The sequence below is a fragment of the Ascochyta rabiei genome, chromosome 2, assembly GCF_004011695.2.
Source record: "Ascochyta rabiei chromosome 2, complete sequence".
Lineage (NCBI taxonomy): Eukaryota > Fungi > Ascomycota > Dothideomycetes > Pleosporales > Didymellaceae > Ascochyta > Ascochyta rabiei.
Window position 1 is genome coordinate 552,910 of NC_082406.1, and position 16,385 is coordinate 569,294.

General features: G+C 53.5%; 5 protein-coding genes across 6 annotated transcripts, besides 2 other annotated features; 2 read left to right on the forward strand and 3 right to left on the reverse strand.

Moving 5' to 3' along the window:
* Positions 1 to 50: 50 nt before the first annotated feature.
* Positions 51 to 4,305, reverse strand: EKO05_0001110 (5-oxoprolinase (ATP-hydrolyzing); the record flags this gene model as incomplete). The annotated part of the gene is made up of 3 exons (XM_038937472.1): positions 51 to 1,708; positions 1,756 to 4,207; positions 4,258 to 4,305. The coding sequence occupies 3 exons, from the start codon at positions 4,303 to 4,305 to the stop codon at positions 51 to 53; spliced, it is 4,158 nt and encodes a 1,385-aa protein (XP_038801873.1).
* A 1,551-nt stretch (positions 4,306 to 5,856) lies between these two features.
* EKO05_0001111 (uncharacterized protein) lies at positions 5,857 to 7,177 on the forward strand (the record flags this gene model as incomplete). 2 transcript variants are annotated; one of them, XM_059635583.1, is made up of 3 exons in its annotated part: positions 5,857 to 5,895; positions 5,970 to 6,348; positions 6,408 to 7,177. In XM_059635583.1, 3 exons carry the CDS (start codon positions 5,857 to 5,859, stop codon positions 7,175 to 7,177), a joined length of 1,188 nt encoding a protein of 395 aa, XP_059491566.1. The 2 variants fall into 2 exon arrangements, with proteins under 2 accessions (XP_059491566.1, XP_038801874.2); XM_038937220.2 differs by having other exon boundaries at positions 5,857 to 6,348.
* Positions 6,067 to 6,095: a tandem repeat.
* Positions 6,184 to 6,241: a tandem repeat.
* Positions 7,178 to 10,079: 2,902 nt separating the features above from the next.
* Positions 10,080 to 11,837, forward strand: EKO05_0001112 (hexose transporter hxt5; the record flags this gene model as incomplete). Its single annotated transcript, XM_038937622.1, has 2 exons — positions 10,080 to 10,387; positions 10,439 to 11,837. The coding sequence occupies 2 exons, from the start codon at positions 10,080 to 10,082 to the stop codon at positions 11,835 to 11,837; spliced, it is 1,707 nt and encodes a 568-aa protein (XP_038801875.1).
* Positions 11,838 to 12,508: 671 nt separating this feature from the next.
* Positions 12,509 to 14,404, reverse strand: EKO05_0001113 (uncharacterized protein; the record flags this gene model as incomplete). The annotated part of the gene is made up of 1 exon (XM_038944890.1): positions 12,509 to 14,404. One exon carries the CDS (start codon positions 14,402 to 14,404, stop codon positions 12,509 to 12,511), a length of 1,896 nt encoding a protein of 631 aa, XP_038801876.1.
* Positions 14,405 to 15,763: 1,359 nt separating this feature from the next.
* Positions 15,764 to 16,320, reverse strand: EKO05_0001114 (uncharacterized protein; the record flags this gene model as incomplete). The annotated part of the gene is made up of 2 exons (XM_059635584.1): positions 15,764 to 15,860; positions 15,965 to 16,320. 2 exons carry the CDS (start codon positions 16,318 to 16,320, stop codon positions 15,764 to 15,766), a joined length of 453 nt encoding a protein of 150 aa, XP_059491567.1.
* Positions 16,321 to 16,385: the final 65 nt, after the last annotated feature.

Sequence of the window (16,385 nt, forward strand, 5' to 3'; positions counted from 1 at the left end):
TGGGAGTTGTGAATTCGGAGTATACCAGCTCTCGTACGTAGCTCTACCATCTATGCAGATGCTTCCCCTGCAGCCTGTCTCTCGGCTACGCTACCTCCCCGCCAGCCCGCCTTTGGATCCTTCTTGTCCTCAACCCGGCTCGTCTCCCCTTCCGCTCCCCACCCACCACCACCCGGCGTATGGATGATGATCCGCTCCCCAGGCTGCATGCTTGCCGTGTTTTTTGCGCCAAGATTGATGAACCTATACTCGACGTCTTCTGTATCGGCGTCCTTGCCATTGACCTCACCAAGGCCAGCGGTCCTCGCATCGCTGTCTTCTGTCTGTTTCTTAGAGTCGCTGTTCTTGTCGACGTTCTTCCTGTTGACTTTACGCGCCCAGATGTTCAGTCCACAAGCGGCTTCGCCACCTCCTTCCATGCCATAGGGATGGTACACTCTTCGTTCGCTGAGAATCGAAACCTGCACCGGAATGCGGAATTCGATATCCCTAATGACTCCTTCGCCACCAATGTGCATGCCCTTCCCTGCACTACCTTGCCGCAGCGAGAATTCGCGCAACAAGACAGGGTAACGTCGTTCGAAAACTTCGGAATCTGTAATACGTGTGTTGGTCATGTGCGTGTGAACGCCGTTGGTACCATTCCAAGTCGGTCCTGCACCAGAGCCTCCAGCAATGGTCTCGTAGTAGCCGAACCCCTTGGTTTCTTTGCGCGGCCCTCCGTCTTCACCTTCTGAAAGACCGCCGAAGCCGAACGTCAAGTTGTTCGTATCTCCTTGAGAGGCCGCACAGGCTTTGAAAGCTTTGAGAACTACGTCTGTGACACGCTGAGAGGTCAAAACGTTGCCTCCTACGACTGCTGCGTTATCAGACGGCGACAAGAAAGACTTCTTGGGGATGAGGACGTGGATTGGTTTCAAGCAGCCTTGGTTTAAGGGAATGTCCTCGCTGATCAAGCAGCGCAGACAATAGATGATTGCACTGTAAGTGACAGCCTCGGGGGCGTTGATGTTGCCATAGACTTCGGGACCTGTACCGCTAAAATCGAAGACAGCTTCGCCCTTGTCAGGATCGATGGTCACTTTCAGTCTGATGGGGGAGCCGTCGTCCATGAACTCTTCCGCGGAGAGGTCCTGGCCTTCGAACCGCTTGTACACCTCTTTCAGAAGCTGTCGCACGGATGACTCAGCATTAGCCTGGATGTTCATCATGTAGAACTTGACAACCTGCTCGCCATAGTCGGACATCAAAGTGTTGATCAGGTTGATGCCCTTTTGATTGGCAGCGATCTGAGCTTTCAAATCATTGAGGTTGTCGCTAAGACAACGGGTGCCAGAGCAGCCAGGGTACTGGGCGGGCTCTTCTGAGAGCAGCTCGATGATTCGCTTCTCGTTGAAGTGTCCTTCCGAGACGAGCTTTTCGCTCTTGATCGCGGCGCCTTCCTGGTACAGCTCTTTCGACGAGGGAGGCATCGAGCCGGGTAAGATACCACCAATATCGGCGTGATGGGCTCGAGAGGCGACGTAGAATATGATGTTGTCGCCGCTGAATGCTGGAGTGATGACGGTGATGTCTGGCAAATGCGTACCGCCAAACATTGGGTGGTTTGAGACAAGGACATCGCCCTTCTTCAACTTACCCTTCCAAATGGCGGCTTGTTTTCGAACGCAAGTGGACATGCTGCCGAGATGTACGGGCAGGTGGGGTGCTGCAGGACATCAGTAAAGTTCTTGCCTTGATTGCGGAACAACTTACCGTTAGCCACAAGTCCGCCCTCAGCGTCGAACAGTGCGCAAGAGTAATCGAGGCGCTCTTTGACGTTTGTCGACACACTTGTTTTCTGTAAAGCGCGACCCATCTGTTCTGCAATAGCCATGAACCTGTGGGCGAAGATACTCAGCAGGATTGGGTCGACTTCTTTCGTGCTGATTTCCTTCTCACTACCGTCACTCTCGCCGATGTTGATCACGACATGTGTGTGGATGACTAACGCTGACGCGCCAGGAGTTACAACAATGGTCTGAGTTCCATCTGCAATGATTGCCGGACCTCTAATACGGTCACCGACTTCGAGGTCTTCGAGCTTGTAGACAGAAGTTTCTCGTCGCCCGCCCTCGAAGAAGACGTTGCGCGTGTCGTACCTCTTCTCATCGTTGGATAAGTCCTTAGGCTTGATCTCCTTGAGTTGCTGATCGACAGTTTTCTCGAGACCTTCAAAAGTTTTTCCAATTCCTCGGGCGCGTACATCGTCGACGATGATGTCACGGTCCGGTAGAGTAAAGCCAAACTCTTGTTCATGCTGCTTGATGAAGGCTTGACCAAACGCCCAGTCGTCCCCGTTGTACTCCTTCTGTGCTTCCTCTCCAGTGGGCTTGATGATCATGAGAGCAGATTCGGTACCACGGTAACGTAGGTTGAGATATTCTTCGAAGTGGATACTCTGTTCGTCAAAACCCTGAGCTTCTAGAACTGTCCTGGATTTCGATTTCAAGTCATCCATTTTCTTCTGTAAGTATTGTCGCACGTCATTTCCGTCCGACCATACCTTTGACTCTGGTTCCTGTCTCTCGTCTACTACGTCTGCGAGGGCCATGCCATACGCTGATAATACCGAGGAGTATCTGTGGACGAGAATCTGTGATACGCCGAGCGCTTCAGCGATAGCAACAGCATGCTGTCCACCAGCTCCACCAAAAGTCGCTAGTCTGTGTTTCGAGGTGTCGTGGCCCCGTGCTTCGGTAAGACTGCGGATCGGTCGCGTCATGGTCTCGTTGGCGATCTTGATGAACCCATTCGCGATGTCGTCGAGCGACATCTCCTTGTCCTTGTTGTCTCCGGCTACCTCCTTGTTGATCTGCGCAGCCAGCTCCTGGAACAGCTTCTCACTTGCCTGTGCATCGAGGCCCTCGTCCTCGTTCTTGCCAAATATCTTGGGAAAGAAGTCTGGCAGCAAGCGGCCCAGAAACAAGTTTGCGTCAGTGATGGTCAGCGGTCCGCCCTTGCGGTAGCATGCAGGACCTGGGTGAGCACTGGCAGACTCAGGGCCAACGACGAACAAGCCATTCTTCCAGAACAATCGTGAGCCGCCGCCAGCTGCGACGGTATTGATGTCAAGTTGGGGTGATTGGATGGTGACACCGGCGGTCGTGGTCTCGAAGACATGATCGTAGCGTCCCGCGCCGTATCTGCTCACGTCGGTACTCGTGCCACCCATGTCGAAGCCGATAACGGGTGTTTTGGTTTCTGGATCGTACGAGGTCAGCGCATAGCCGACGACCCCGCCAGCAGGACCAGACAGAATAGCCTTCAGACCAGAAAAGATGTCAACGTCTACGAGGCCGCCATCCGACTGCATGAATTCGCAGCGTGCACCCTTGGCGCCCTCTTCACGTTTGACGCTTTCTGAGCCAAGACCACCCTCAAAGCCCTTGGAGAAGCCGTCGATGTATTTCCGGATGGCAGGAGTGAGGTAGGCGTCTGCGCAGGCTGAGGTCGCTCTAGGCACAAGCTTGATCATGGGCATCAGGGCGTGACTCAGACTGACGTGCTCAAAGCCAATGTCCTTGGCGATCCTGCCGACCAGTGCCTCATGGTGAGGATAGGTGTAGCCATGCATCAGGCACACGGCGATGCTCTTGATGCCGCTGTCATAGACGTCCTGCAACTGCTTTCTGATGGCATCCTCCTGCGGCCGCTGCAATATGCGCACCGTCTCACCTGAAAGACCCTTGACGAGCTCAGCGTGTGCGCCTGCCTCTTCGATGCTCTTGGCGTCTGTGTTGTTGCGCTCGGGGTCTTCAGCGTAGTCCTCCAGCGTCACGCGCTCGTCGATCTCCACGACTTGTTTGTACAGCACCTCGGGCTTCCGGATGTCGAGGGCAAAGATGTTAGGGCGACTCTGGTTGCCAATTTCCAGGCAGTCCTTGAAGCCTTTCGTCACCACCATGGCCATGGCCTCGCCCTTGCGCTCCAGCAGGGCGTTGGTGGCCACGGTGGTGCCCATGCGGATACTCTCGATCTTGGTCGTGTCGAGGGGCTGCCCGCGCGGGATCTCGGCGCCTGTGAAGCGCTCAAGCAGGCGGCGGATGCCTTCGAGCGGCGCATCGTCGTAGTTGGCTGGGTCGACCGATAGCAGCTTGATGACGACGTCGTCCTCCATCTTGCCTGACCCGGGGTTGCCCACGCAGTCTGTGAAGGTGCCCCCGCGCTGAGCCGTCAGTTGGCCGCTTGCTGTCTACGCTGGATGGTCGTGCTTACGTCTATTGCGATGCGGATGCCCCGTCCTTCCTTCTTGATGTCTGCCATGATGAAGCTTGATGCGTGAAGCTTCCCACGTGTACGCGCTGCTTTTACCGTTCAAGACTCACTAGACAGTGTCTTTGCACGAAAAACCAACACACCAACAGCAAGATGATGAGCAGAGAAGAATGCAGTGACTAGCAATCTGTCACGCAACCACACGCTACTCACACAGCTCCGTCGCCTGCGATACATGGACGCGATAGTGGGGTTATCCTCCGCTATGCGAGATTCGTCATGGTTACCCCACCATTCGTTGATACCTCAGCCTCGTCGCAAGATTACGGTATTGATAGGTATCTCTCTCCGCATATCATCACTGATCAGTCGATCGACGCTGTGATAGTCGCTAGGGTAGCAGCTTCATCAGCGTAGCTTCTAGTCGCCTTAGTCCAATGCTCCAGGCGCATAGATATGAGGTAACTAAGGGTACCAACCCCCTACGTCCTGTCGTACGTGCGCCTCCTTCCATCTACACCAAAAAAAACGAGTCATGTATATCAATCACCTTTGATAAGGAACACCGTGTTTGTGCATGTCTAGCTTACCCACACGGATGGCATGGATTGTGGATATAAGGCTTCCACTACTAATCTCCGACTCGCTCTGCTTGCAATTCTCACTGTCAATGTTCTCGAACCAACCAACATGAGCTGTCGCTCGATCTCGAGGCTACGGAAGTGCCAAGAGCTGAAGCAGCGTCAAACAGACTGACGGCCCTCTCGGCTAAACATATTCCTTCCCCTAGTCTCGCAAATCCTCTTCATCGTCAGACATGGTGAACACTGAACAATCGAACCATTCACTCATGAGAGGTGGGAATATGCGGAGGCTGGGCATTACCACACTCGTACCCGCATCACTAGTCTTAAAGAAGCTAAACCATGACGTCGCCGCACTTGCTGTCTACTGGCAGCTTGCAACTGAACGTTGGATATGATCCAGACATCCGAGTTTGGCCAGAGAGTCAACACGCTTATATCAGCACTCTATTCGCAGCTGGGTTCGGATGGGGTCGAAAAGAAGCCTACAAGGGGTAAATGAGGGGTAAATCACCGGGCTAGAGCTATCTCGGTGCCCAGATTCAGGCATTCAATTCTGCGCACATCCTGTACAGATGAAAAAATGAGGAGTGTTTGAGTAAATCTCGCAACAATCCTGCATGTCCACACCTCTCGGTCGAAGTTGCGGTCAGCGTAAGCAATCGATCAAACGCCATCTTTTTCCCGAGCGGCGATCCTTCATCATGAGGACCACGCGACCAACCGAGGGTCGTGCGCCCAGGAGCGTGAGCGTCATCTGTCGTGAACTGCACATGCTTCCTTCTTCTTCTCCAGTCATAGCATCCCACGTTTTGTCAGTGTAACCGCCCTACGTGTAGGTGCATTTGAACGCGAGTCATTATTTCTAGGCGCGCGTTGTCTTCATCATCTTTTTGCATATACCCGTACCCCTTCGATCCTCAGGTACCCCGCCGTCGGTACTGCTGTCTCTTCCCGCGCCACCTCGTCGCGTTTATATCTTTCGTCGTAACTCAGCACCACAGTCTCTGTGGCCATGAACTACGCATCATGGATCGAAGAAAAGAACCTAAAGGTAAAGGCCAAGCCGGGGCAGACTTGCTGCCTAAGATAATGCCACCAACGGTCGACGCTTACCCCGGTTTTCAGAAAACCTTCATCTGCGCCACGCTGGCCTCGACCCTTGTGGGCACCTTCACGGCGTCCATGGGACTCTGGGAACGTGTCCATGATCGTAGAGAAGCGCACAAACAGAAGCAGACAGACAGCAAACAGGACGGCGAGATCAAGCAACTGCGCGAGCAGTTTGAGGCGGCGCAGAAGAAAGGTCAGGAGAGGCAGGAGGAGATCGACCGTCTGCGAAGTGGCGGCGGCGGGCGCGGCGGGGGTGGTGGTGGTGGAGGTGGTGGAAGAGGGGGTGGCTACCGCGATGATGTTGGCGAAAGCTTTGAGAAGAACGGCATGATGATCCAGAGAATGTACGACGACATGTACGGCAAGATGGGCAACCGCTTTGCAAGAGGAGACGGTATGTCATTCATTCTCATCTCTCGTCAGCCAGACAGAGCCAGTACTGACAGACCTCAGCCATAACCGAGAACCAATTGCAAGCGCAAATCATCGCCCTCCAACAGACTGTCATAACCGTTCTCCAAGACGCTCTCTACAACGATCGCCAGCTCACCCGCTCTGACATGGCCAAGCTGGTAGCCGCCTCGAACTCGGCCCGCGAGGGCTCTCTCAGGGCACTCCAAGATCAACAGCAGCGCCTCTCTTCCCACAGCTCGAACCGCTCTCCTTCCCCACAACGCTCCATCGCCGCCCCGCCAAAGCGCTCCTCGACAAGCCTGGTCGACGCATCGGACCAGCTCTTTTGCCGCTACAGCCTAGATCTGCAATATGTACCCAACAAGCCTCTCGCTGCCTCCATGGCACCTGGCGGTAGCTGCGAGTGCCCCGCCTGTGGGATCCGGCTCGATGTCACGGGCGAGGATTTCTGGATGATAGGGAAACGCACACCCCTCACCATCATCGAGAAGGGGTACGAGACCGACATAATGGAGACGCGGGAATTTTGTCTTGGGCAACGGTTTGCGGTCAAGTGCCACACACCCGATGGCGAGTATGCGTGTGTGATTTGTAGTAAGAATAGGGACGTGGATGCGATTTGTCGCAACGTGGAGAGCCTGGTCAAGCACGTGGGCACGTACCATGAGGTTGAGGAGTTGGAGCGTGAGGTCGATTTGAGAGAGACGGTGGTTGTGGACAAAAGAAGGCTATCTCTGCCAGCGCCCCCCAGGGAGGGAAGCCTGCTGATCAGAGAGAGGGATGTAGTCGACATGAGGGGCTATCGGTGATGCATCTGGGTACTGCATGCTTGAGCGTATATGAAGATTTTGGGGTGGCATTTGATGATTTATAGCGTCGGCGTCTTGCAGAGGCGTCTTAGATCCGGACTCTTGGATAGGACGGGGCATGTTTGGGAGTTACGATTAGCATCTTCACGACATACGAATACACGATCGACGACCTACAGCATCGGCAAGAACAAGCTCCGAAGACCTTCATTACACGGAGAAGTGGTTGTGATCGAGGTCACCTTCGTCAGGAGACAAACCAATCAAAGATAGAATCCACGCGAACCTCAAACTGACCGGACGGAGTGTTCGTGGCTTGTGTGACATTCCAGGCCTGATCGAGGAATCACCAAACTGATTTCAATGGCCTCCGCGTCAAGACTGCGATTGCTGGAGAAGCGCATGTACTATACGATCGTACCACATGAAGCCAAGTGCTTCACCAAACACGTAGTGTTCTTAAGCAGACTACGGATTTGAAGACCTGATGGCATTCAATCACATCCGCTCATGACTGATTGTTGGGCCGCCGCAAGAATTGTTTTCTCATCCGTCGTCATGCGCATTGTTCGACTGTGGAGAAGACCAAGGGTCGATGTCAAAACCACGCACAGATCAAGATTCGTTAAATTAGCTGTGAGCACGACTTTTGCAGACCAAATCCTGCCTTTCGTCATCGCCTAGTTGAGGAATTGCAACTCCTAGAGTAAGCAGTTCAAGCAGAGCGTTCACTGGCTTGATACCAGCTTCCGTTTGAGTTCTGCACTGCGCTCTGCCAACGACAGTTAGGTTTCTGAGACTAGCGAGTCAAGAGACGTCTTTCCTGACGACATGTACCACCGTCTCTGGGAGAGGCTTCGCCTGGCACCAAGAAAGGTATCGTTTCCTGTATTGTCCGCATGATATCCGCATCTTGAAGGATCGCAAGCGTTGTGGTAACGAGAATGTGCAACGACGACCCACAACCATATTCTTGGCTGCAATCAAGCTGTGCCGTTCTTTCCATTCATAGGAGGATGTAGTGAGAAGCTGGTGGACCTAGGGCAGGGTGCGAGGGTTCTGTCAATATTGTTGTTCTGTAGTTACCGTACTGAAGCACATGTTCTTTTTTTGTTCGTATACCACTTCTTTTCGTCTAGAGCAACGTGACATCGTGACAAACACGGACTAGCGTGGTTCTTGCGCGACACCTCCACGCCCAAGCGCTCAGGCTTCTCCACACTCCTCCGCATTGCTCCGCGCCGAAATGAATACTCATGAAGCAGCTTCGCCAGATAGTCTGCTTTATAGAACCATTACCTGGTCACTGTTTTTGGGTTTGAGGGAGGTTAATCTCTGTATCGTCGCGTTTAGATTGTCTATGCTCGTTCAAGCAAAAATCGTGGCTGGATGTTAGCCAGGTCTTTCGTCTCGGGCCTCCGATGAGTTCATGTGTCTTCCGATTGTGCGACTAAGCTATGCTGATCTCGGTAACCCAACCGCCAGGTCATGGACCACGTTCCGTGGATGGTTATAGGAGTAGGTTCCCAAACTGTCACCTCTTGGTCATGTCAACCTCTCATTGGTGGAAGACCCCTTCATCTGGGGCTCCCACCCTCCACAGTCCGGAGTAATGCAGTCCGGAGCACAAGTATAAGAGGCCCGGACCCCCATGGGGCAGCACAGGTTTCTGACCTGTTGCAGAATCCGCAAGTTACCTGGCATGTCGCAGGCTGCAGTATCTGCGTGGGCTCTCCGCCGCAAACTACTGTGGCTCGTAGTGAAAAGGCACGCTGCCAGACTCGGACGAGCAGTAGATTGAACATGATGGTAGGTCGATCCCGCATTTGTCCCCATACTTATGGCTCCTCTTATGCAGCGCATATCCCCCGCTAACAAAGTGAGAAGCACTGGCGAGACAGTCCCACCACATGCCCTCCGGCTCTGTGAGGCCGTCACCCCATCGTACGAAGCGAACTCAACATCGTCATCCGGTTCCACTTCGGTTGTTGACAAAATCCGAGTTCGTCCCGACGGCAGAGATTGCATGCAAAACTAGCAGCTGCTACTCCACCATGGCCCTCTTTTTCGAAACTGCGAAGAATTTTCTTTAGCATCCTCGGCACACCGTTGTTCCCTGCACGAGCTGCTGACCACTAGTGATGCAACCTCAGAACCAGGAATGAGGCTCTGCGGGCACTAAGCTACGGTTTCTCGGCGAAGATCGGCGCTCGCAGCCAACCACTGCCAAGTCACTCCACCGTGAGATTCGACCTGTTGGGAGACACAAACGTGGGATGATGGGCGCACCTCAACAATATCTTCCGATCACCGTACCGCAGGTTCTCACGCTGCTGGCCCCTCCCACCACCCGCATTCGTGGGTGACTCCACTGCGATGCAGTGTATCTGGAGAGGATTTTTCCAGGGGAACTGTGCCCATGGGTCTCCATTCATTGGAAAGCGTGGGGCGTATCACGCACAATTGTGCTCGTGCTGCCGACTTTCCCATGTATTGCCCGATCACGAGTTGAGGCGAATTTGTTTACCGGCCAAGCAGCCGGCCTTCGAGCGTCCGTGAGCGCGAGCTTCGACAACAACCAGCATGGAATTACATCATACAGCCCCATTGTTCGTGGGATTACTTGATCGAGTCACAACGCCAAGATAAAATTGAAGCCCCAAGTGCAAGGTTGAAATTGACAGCGGGGCTCCACTCAGCAGACCAGGAAACAGTCTCCACGCCATCACACAACATAAGTTCTCCTCAAAACCCGCATTCCAGCTTCCTTCTCCAGTTTCTCCCCATCAACTCCTCCAACGATTTGCGCTGTCTGCAAAAGTCACAGTCTTTGCCTGTACTTTGCAGTTCTAGTACTTTATACTTTTAATACAGGACTCTACGTCCTACCACACGCTTCATCATGGGTCTCTTCAGCAAAAAGACCACCGAGGAGGTGGCTGAGAAGGGAACTCCTGAGACTTCGACTCCTGCTGAGACTCCCGCGAGGACAGTCTCCCCGACCAGGGATGGAGCTGAGATCGAGCCCAAGGGCCGTGTCCCTGCTGTCGCAGTGATCCTTGGAGCAACTGCCAGTATTGGTGGCTTCATGTTCGGTTACGAGTCCGGACAGATCTCTGGTTTTCTCCAGATGCCCGACTTCCTCGAGAGATTCGGCGACAACGGCGAATTCTCTGCTATCCGCCAGGGTACCATCGTCGGTCTCCTCTGGTAAGTTTGTTCATCGAGCTGAAGCCATCGACTCGTCTAACATTCCAACAGCATTGGTACTCTCTTCGGTTGCTTATGCTCGGCTCCCCTCGCTGATACCTTCGGTCGTCGTCTGGTCATCTCCGGTTCCGCTTTCTTCTACATCATCGGTGTGATTATCGAAATCACTAGCGAGCGTTCCTGGGTCCAATTCGCCATGGGTCGTTTCACTGCTGGTATCGGTATCGGAGCCTTGTCCACTGTCGTCCCTATGTACCAGTCCGAGTCGATTCCCAAGCGTATCCGTGGCGCTACGGTCAGTTCATATCAGCTGCTCATCACCCTCGGTATCTGGACCGCTTACATGGTCAACTACGGCACATCCAAGGACTACACCAACGATGCTCAGTGGCGCATTCCCAACGGTCTGTCCGCTCTTTGGGCCATCATCCTGGGTTCCACCATCCTCCTTCTGCCCGAGTCCCCCCGTTACGCCTACCGCATGGGCCGTACTGAGGAGGCTCGCATGAACATGGCCCGTCTCAACGGTGTTGACCCTCACAGCGCCTTCATCGACAACGAGATCCGCGAGATTGAGGAGAAGCTCCAGGCTGAGTCTGCTGGCGGCGAGCACCCATGGCACGAGATATTCACTGGTCCCCGCATGTTGTACCGCACCCTGCTGGGCATGGTCCTTCAGGCTGGTCAGCAGCTTACTGGCGCTAACTACTTCTTCTACTACGGAACCACCATCTTCTCGGCTACTGGCCTGAAGAACCCCTATGTCACCTCCATCATTCTCGGTACCGTCAACGTGGTCGCCACTATCTTCGGTCTCTGGGTTGTTGAGAATGTCGGACGTCGCACGGCCATGATGTGCGGTGCTGCATGGATGTTCATGTGCCTGTTCGTCTACTCGCTCGTCGGCCACTTCGTCGCCACCAGCATCGACGGCGTGACCACCCCTACCGCCACAGCCGGCAACGTCATGATTGTCTTCACCTGCTTGTTCATCGCCGCTTTCGCCACCACCTGGGGTCCTCTCGTCTGGGCTATTGTCGGCGAGCTGTACCCTGCCCGCTACCGCGCAACCTGCATGGCTCTGGCAACCGCGTCCAACTGGCTGTTCAACTTCATCATCTCGTTCGTCTCAACCCTCGTCACCGACAGGATTGACTACCTCTACGGTCTCGTCTTCGGCGTGAGTTGTTTCCTGCTCTTCTGGGTCGTCTACTTCTTCATGATCGAGACAAAGGACCGCTCCCTCGAGGAGATCGACACAATGTACATGCTCCACGTCAACCCCATCACCTCTGCCAAGTGGGACTCGAGCTCGCTCCAGAGAGACGGTCTGGTCGACACGGACCGTCTGCAGATGGGCCCTGGTGGCAGGAGCTGGAGCAAGGCTGAGCAGGCTGGACAGCGCGGTGGTGTCCTCGAGCCTGCTGAGCGCCAGGAGAATCAGGTTTAGGTTATGAACTGAATGCGTTCGTGGTGCTGTGCGGGAATGGAGATGTATGATTTCCTTTTAATTTAGCGGCATTGCATGGCGGAGTAGTAATACTGTATGAATTCATTCTTCCAACACAATCTCCACAATCATCCTGCTGAATTGTGAAATGGGAAGCAAAAGTTTCACGAGGTCAGGAAATTCTCATGGTGACGAAGCAATTCTGATGGAATTCAAGGAATGCACTGATTGGGTATCTGCGTGAGAAAACCAAAAAAAAAAATGTACTAATCCAGCGCTGTTCGTCCGTTCCAACAAAAGACCAGAAGACGAGGTCCAAACTGTTGCGGATCATCAAACCTATCCAGCACCGTTACCCCAGCCCTGCCCGTCATGAGAGACCCAGCACGGTTAGAATCGGCAAAGGACATTGTTCTAAGCGTTCCGCACACTTGACACAGCCTTGAGCCTACGCTTCAGCTCCTTCTGAGAAGTGTACATTGATCACAGCCACTTCGCGCTGTCTCGCTTCCGCTGTGCTCCGAAAAAAAAAACACGGAAGAGAAGCGCCGCTATATAAGCAACCGGCTGTCTTTCAAGGTCAAGGGAAGAGAAGAAACACGGGATCCCGAAACGCACACAGCACTTCACTCTCGAGCTGTAGAGAACCACACGCGTTCGGCCCGCCGTCACTAGTGTCGTTTCTTAGATTTACCACCAAGCTTTGCGCCGAGGTTGGCCAAGGGGTCGCTGAGTTTTAATGGGACAGCACTTTTCTTCTTCTTTTGCTGTGAAACACGAGAAGCATCAACGCAGCCAGTGCCGGAGCCAAGAGCAGATTTTGAATTCGATGCAGAACTGCGCGAAGGCGTGGAGCTGGTGCGATCCTCGAGGCTGGAGGTAGAGGCAGCAGTGCCGAAAGTTCCCGGCGCTTTGCCTGCTTGGAATGCGTCGGTGAGCCCTACGCTCGCGGCGGGGTTGGAATCGCTGATGGGCGCGCCCGTGGGATTGGAAGGATCGGTGTTGGGGGACGGAGTGAAGACGAACAAAGGCGTGGAGGCCGTCGCTGGAATGTCGGGTTGCGTTGAGTGGATCGTGGAGTTGTCTACATCAGATGGGGTTGACGGCTGCTGAGAAGCGGCGAGAGAGGTGGTCTTGGATTCACTCAGAGCTGGAACGGGCTCCGAAGAGGTTACCCTGCGAGTATCACGCTCTGTCGAATGATGCGTATAGTTATCGAAATCAGCTGATGAGGTTGAGCGCTGCCCAGAAGCGTTTCCAAGTCCATTCAAACCAAAAATTGGGCTTGCAACGTCCATGTCGATGTGCTGTGGAGGACTCCAATGCGGCTGCGAAGAGGAAAGGGGCTGATTAAAGAATAGTTTGTTGGCTGCAAACGTCTGTCCATCTCGAACGAACGACCGAGACAATGTATACCGAATGCCTTTCAGGCGAAGGCCTTCGGTAGGAGCCAGTGGACTGGGGCAATTATTAATAACCATGGTGGCCCAGTCGGAATACGTCTGAAGCTGGAGAGGATCGATACCAAGCTCAGTAACGTCAATGCCGCAGCTCAGAAAGTAAGCTACGCAGATGACGACGGCAATCTGTTGGCGCTGATCGCCCGTCTCAACCAAACACAGGAGGAGTTTTTTCAGGTTGTTGAACATAATCACTTGTTTTTCGAGCTGGTGGATGGTGGTGTTCTTGGATTGTACCTCGATTTCCAAAGAGTTGATGTTTGCGTTACGGAGGTCTATCGTGATATCTCTAGCGTTGAGTAGCCCCTGGAACTCACGCTGTGCCTTATGATATGCCAGTCGGTCCCGCCCCTCGTTGCTGTGCCGAGTCTTCAAAGACGATATTTTTGACTCAAGCTCGATGATCTGGGTGGTGCAATCAACGACGACCTGGTTCATCCGAACCATCTCAGCCTTGTGCGATGCTTCGTTGGCTCGTTGCTTCTTGGCGTTACAGACACTTCTGAGAAGGGTGTTTTTGTATAAAGCGGCGTCGTAATCCTTCTGGAGAGCAATGTTGGCGTTTCTGGAGGTTTTGAGTCGGCACTCAAGCCTGGTGGTATTCATCTGGAGCTCAGCGATCATTCCATCGTAGAACGCGAGCGTAGAATCAAAGATTTCGCGCTTGATCATATTACGCTTGAGTTTCTCTGACAGTATGGCTCCTTCCTCGAGATCTGCTACTCGCTTTTGCAGCGTAATGATAGTGGTATTGGCCTCTTGTCGATGATCAAGGTAAAGCCGCAATATATGTACGAACGACTTTGTAGGAGCAACAAGTGCATCACCTAGTTTTCCGACCACGTGCGGGGGTGCAGAGCGCAAGACGAAGGCGATCACCAGCATGAAGAAGGCCCATCGAGGCATGAGAAGGTTATGTTGGAGGAAGTCGAAAAAGCCGCGGACAAAGAGTGAAAACAGTTCAAGCAGTCGGAAGACGACAACATCCAAAGTGAGGGCAGAGGCCGTGCTATAGCTGATATCGTAGGTGACAGACATTGCGGCAACGGTAGTAGCGAGTGTGGTGAAGAAGATAGTGCTCGCCAGGAGCACAAGCATGTGCGTCATATCGATAGCAGTACCGTGTTGATTTTTCGAAGTGAGAGGCTTATTATGATGGAGCGACGTTGCCAAGTTGAGAGATTTTGAGCTGTAGGAGCGTTGCAGTCAGGAGGATCCAGGAGAGTGCGAAGATGTAAATCAGTCTCTAACGGGTGCAAAGTCGGACCAAGCAAACAAGCAAACACTCACAAGCGGAATGAACTGGCATGAATTGGAGTGAAGGTTCAACTGAGCGAGGGATCTCGCAGAAAAGACTATGCGTGCGGCGAACACAGTGGAGAAGTACACGCACAATGATCGGGAAAAGACCCCTATACTTTGTAGGACCTGACAACACAAAGAAAACGACGAAACAATCCCTGCCGCAACAGTCTCGTTCCTTTATAACAAAGCTGCAAGATCGCTCACTGTGCAGCGGGCAAAAAAATTAAGTTCCAGAAACAGGTGAGGCCGATGCTGAGCTTCCGAGTGACTCAGAACGTGAATATCCATTCGAAGAGAGAAATATGTGTGAGGTGTATAGGAGCGTACAACAAAACACCGTCTATTGACCACGTTACTGCCTTATACCATGCTGCACCACCCACGAGACCCAAAAAAACCCTGTCCATCAATCCAGAATAACCATCTAGCCTGGCCAAACGCACGATTCTTCAACGCCAAACTGGTTAGCAATCCCGGTTTTGGCGCATAGAAAAGAACGTTTGTTGATCGGGCGCAGTAAGAGACGTAAAGACACCACGATGCACGACCGCAGCATTATCAGCGGTAGGTTTATCTTCAGTGAAATAATCTCACCCAATCCGAGTCGGTAAACCGGACATGATGTTTGGGCTGAGAGACAACAAACTTGACGGATCTCCAGTTTGCATTCTCGGATATGCTCGTACGGTGTTTTGATCATGGCGATTGCACATTCAATAGTATCATTCACTCTTAGAAGCGTTTGCGACTTATACCGTCGCCTTGACGCCGCGTCCGACAAGTGTGTTCGTCAGAGCCAAAGGTGCGTATTCGCTGGTGAAGACAAATAAGCTTGAATCCAGATTGCATTTCGAAGCATGTAACTTCGACCCCTGTGACGAGATCTCGATCGAACATGAGAAGCGGAGGAAGATATGGTTGGTATGAGCGGAAACAAGGAAATGATCAACCACCGAAGCTGCAAGTCCTCCAATCCACTTCCAACGAAAGCGGGCAAGAAAGAAAGAAAAAAATAAAGAAAGAAAGAAAAATCAAAACCCATGCACAAATCACCGCCTAAACCAACTCAACCTACGCCTCGATCCATTCCACCCTGCACCGACCCCAGCAACGCCCCCGCGAAGCCCGATCTCGCACACGCAGCCCTAAACCCCCCCATCATCAGAAACCTCCTCCTCCTCCGCCGGCACCAACCTGGTGTTCCTTCTGCTGCGGATACTCGCCCTCAAGCCGCGCCTCAAACATCCTCAGCAGCAGTCTGCGCACGCGTGGATGAGCAGAGCAGCGTTCCACAACCCCCCGATCAGCGCGCAAGTACAGCGAAGCGAGGAGCCCGCGGGCCATGGAGTGCGGGCCGAATACTCGAACGGGGAAGTGAATTCCGAGAACGGGAATGGGGTTGGGGAGGGCGAGAGTGTCGAGGACCTTGGCTGCGGTGCGGTCTTGCGCTGAGAGCTGCTGCGTTGTCTGCTGGGAGCGAGAGGTTGAGGGGGCTTATCTGCGCGTGGTGTTTTGTTGCGCAGGCGGAGAGGAAGCGCGCAGAGGCAGAGGGGGGAGCGGGTGGAGTGGAGGATGTGGAATGAGAGCTTGTTGTAGTGGAGAGCGAGGGCTTTGATCTCGTTGTGGAGTTGTCGGTTGACGTATTTGAGCTGGTTGGCTTGTTGGTATACCGCGCTGCTGTTGGTAGGTGTGCAGTTTGATGGTGCTGGGGAGACCATCTCCTGTCTGGTCAGACGGCGTCGCTTGTTTGGACTTGCTCGACGAAGAGTCGCGTCACGCCGTT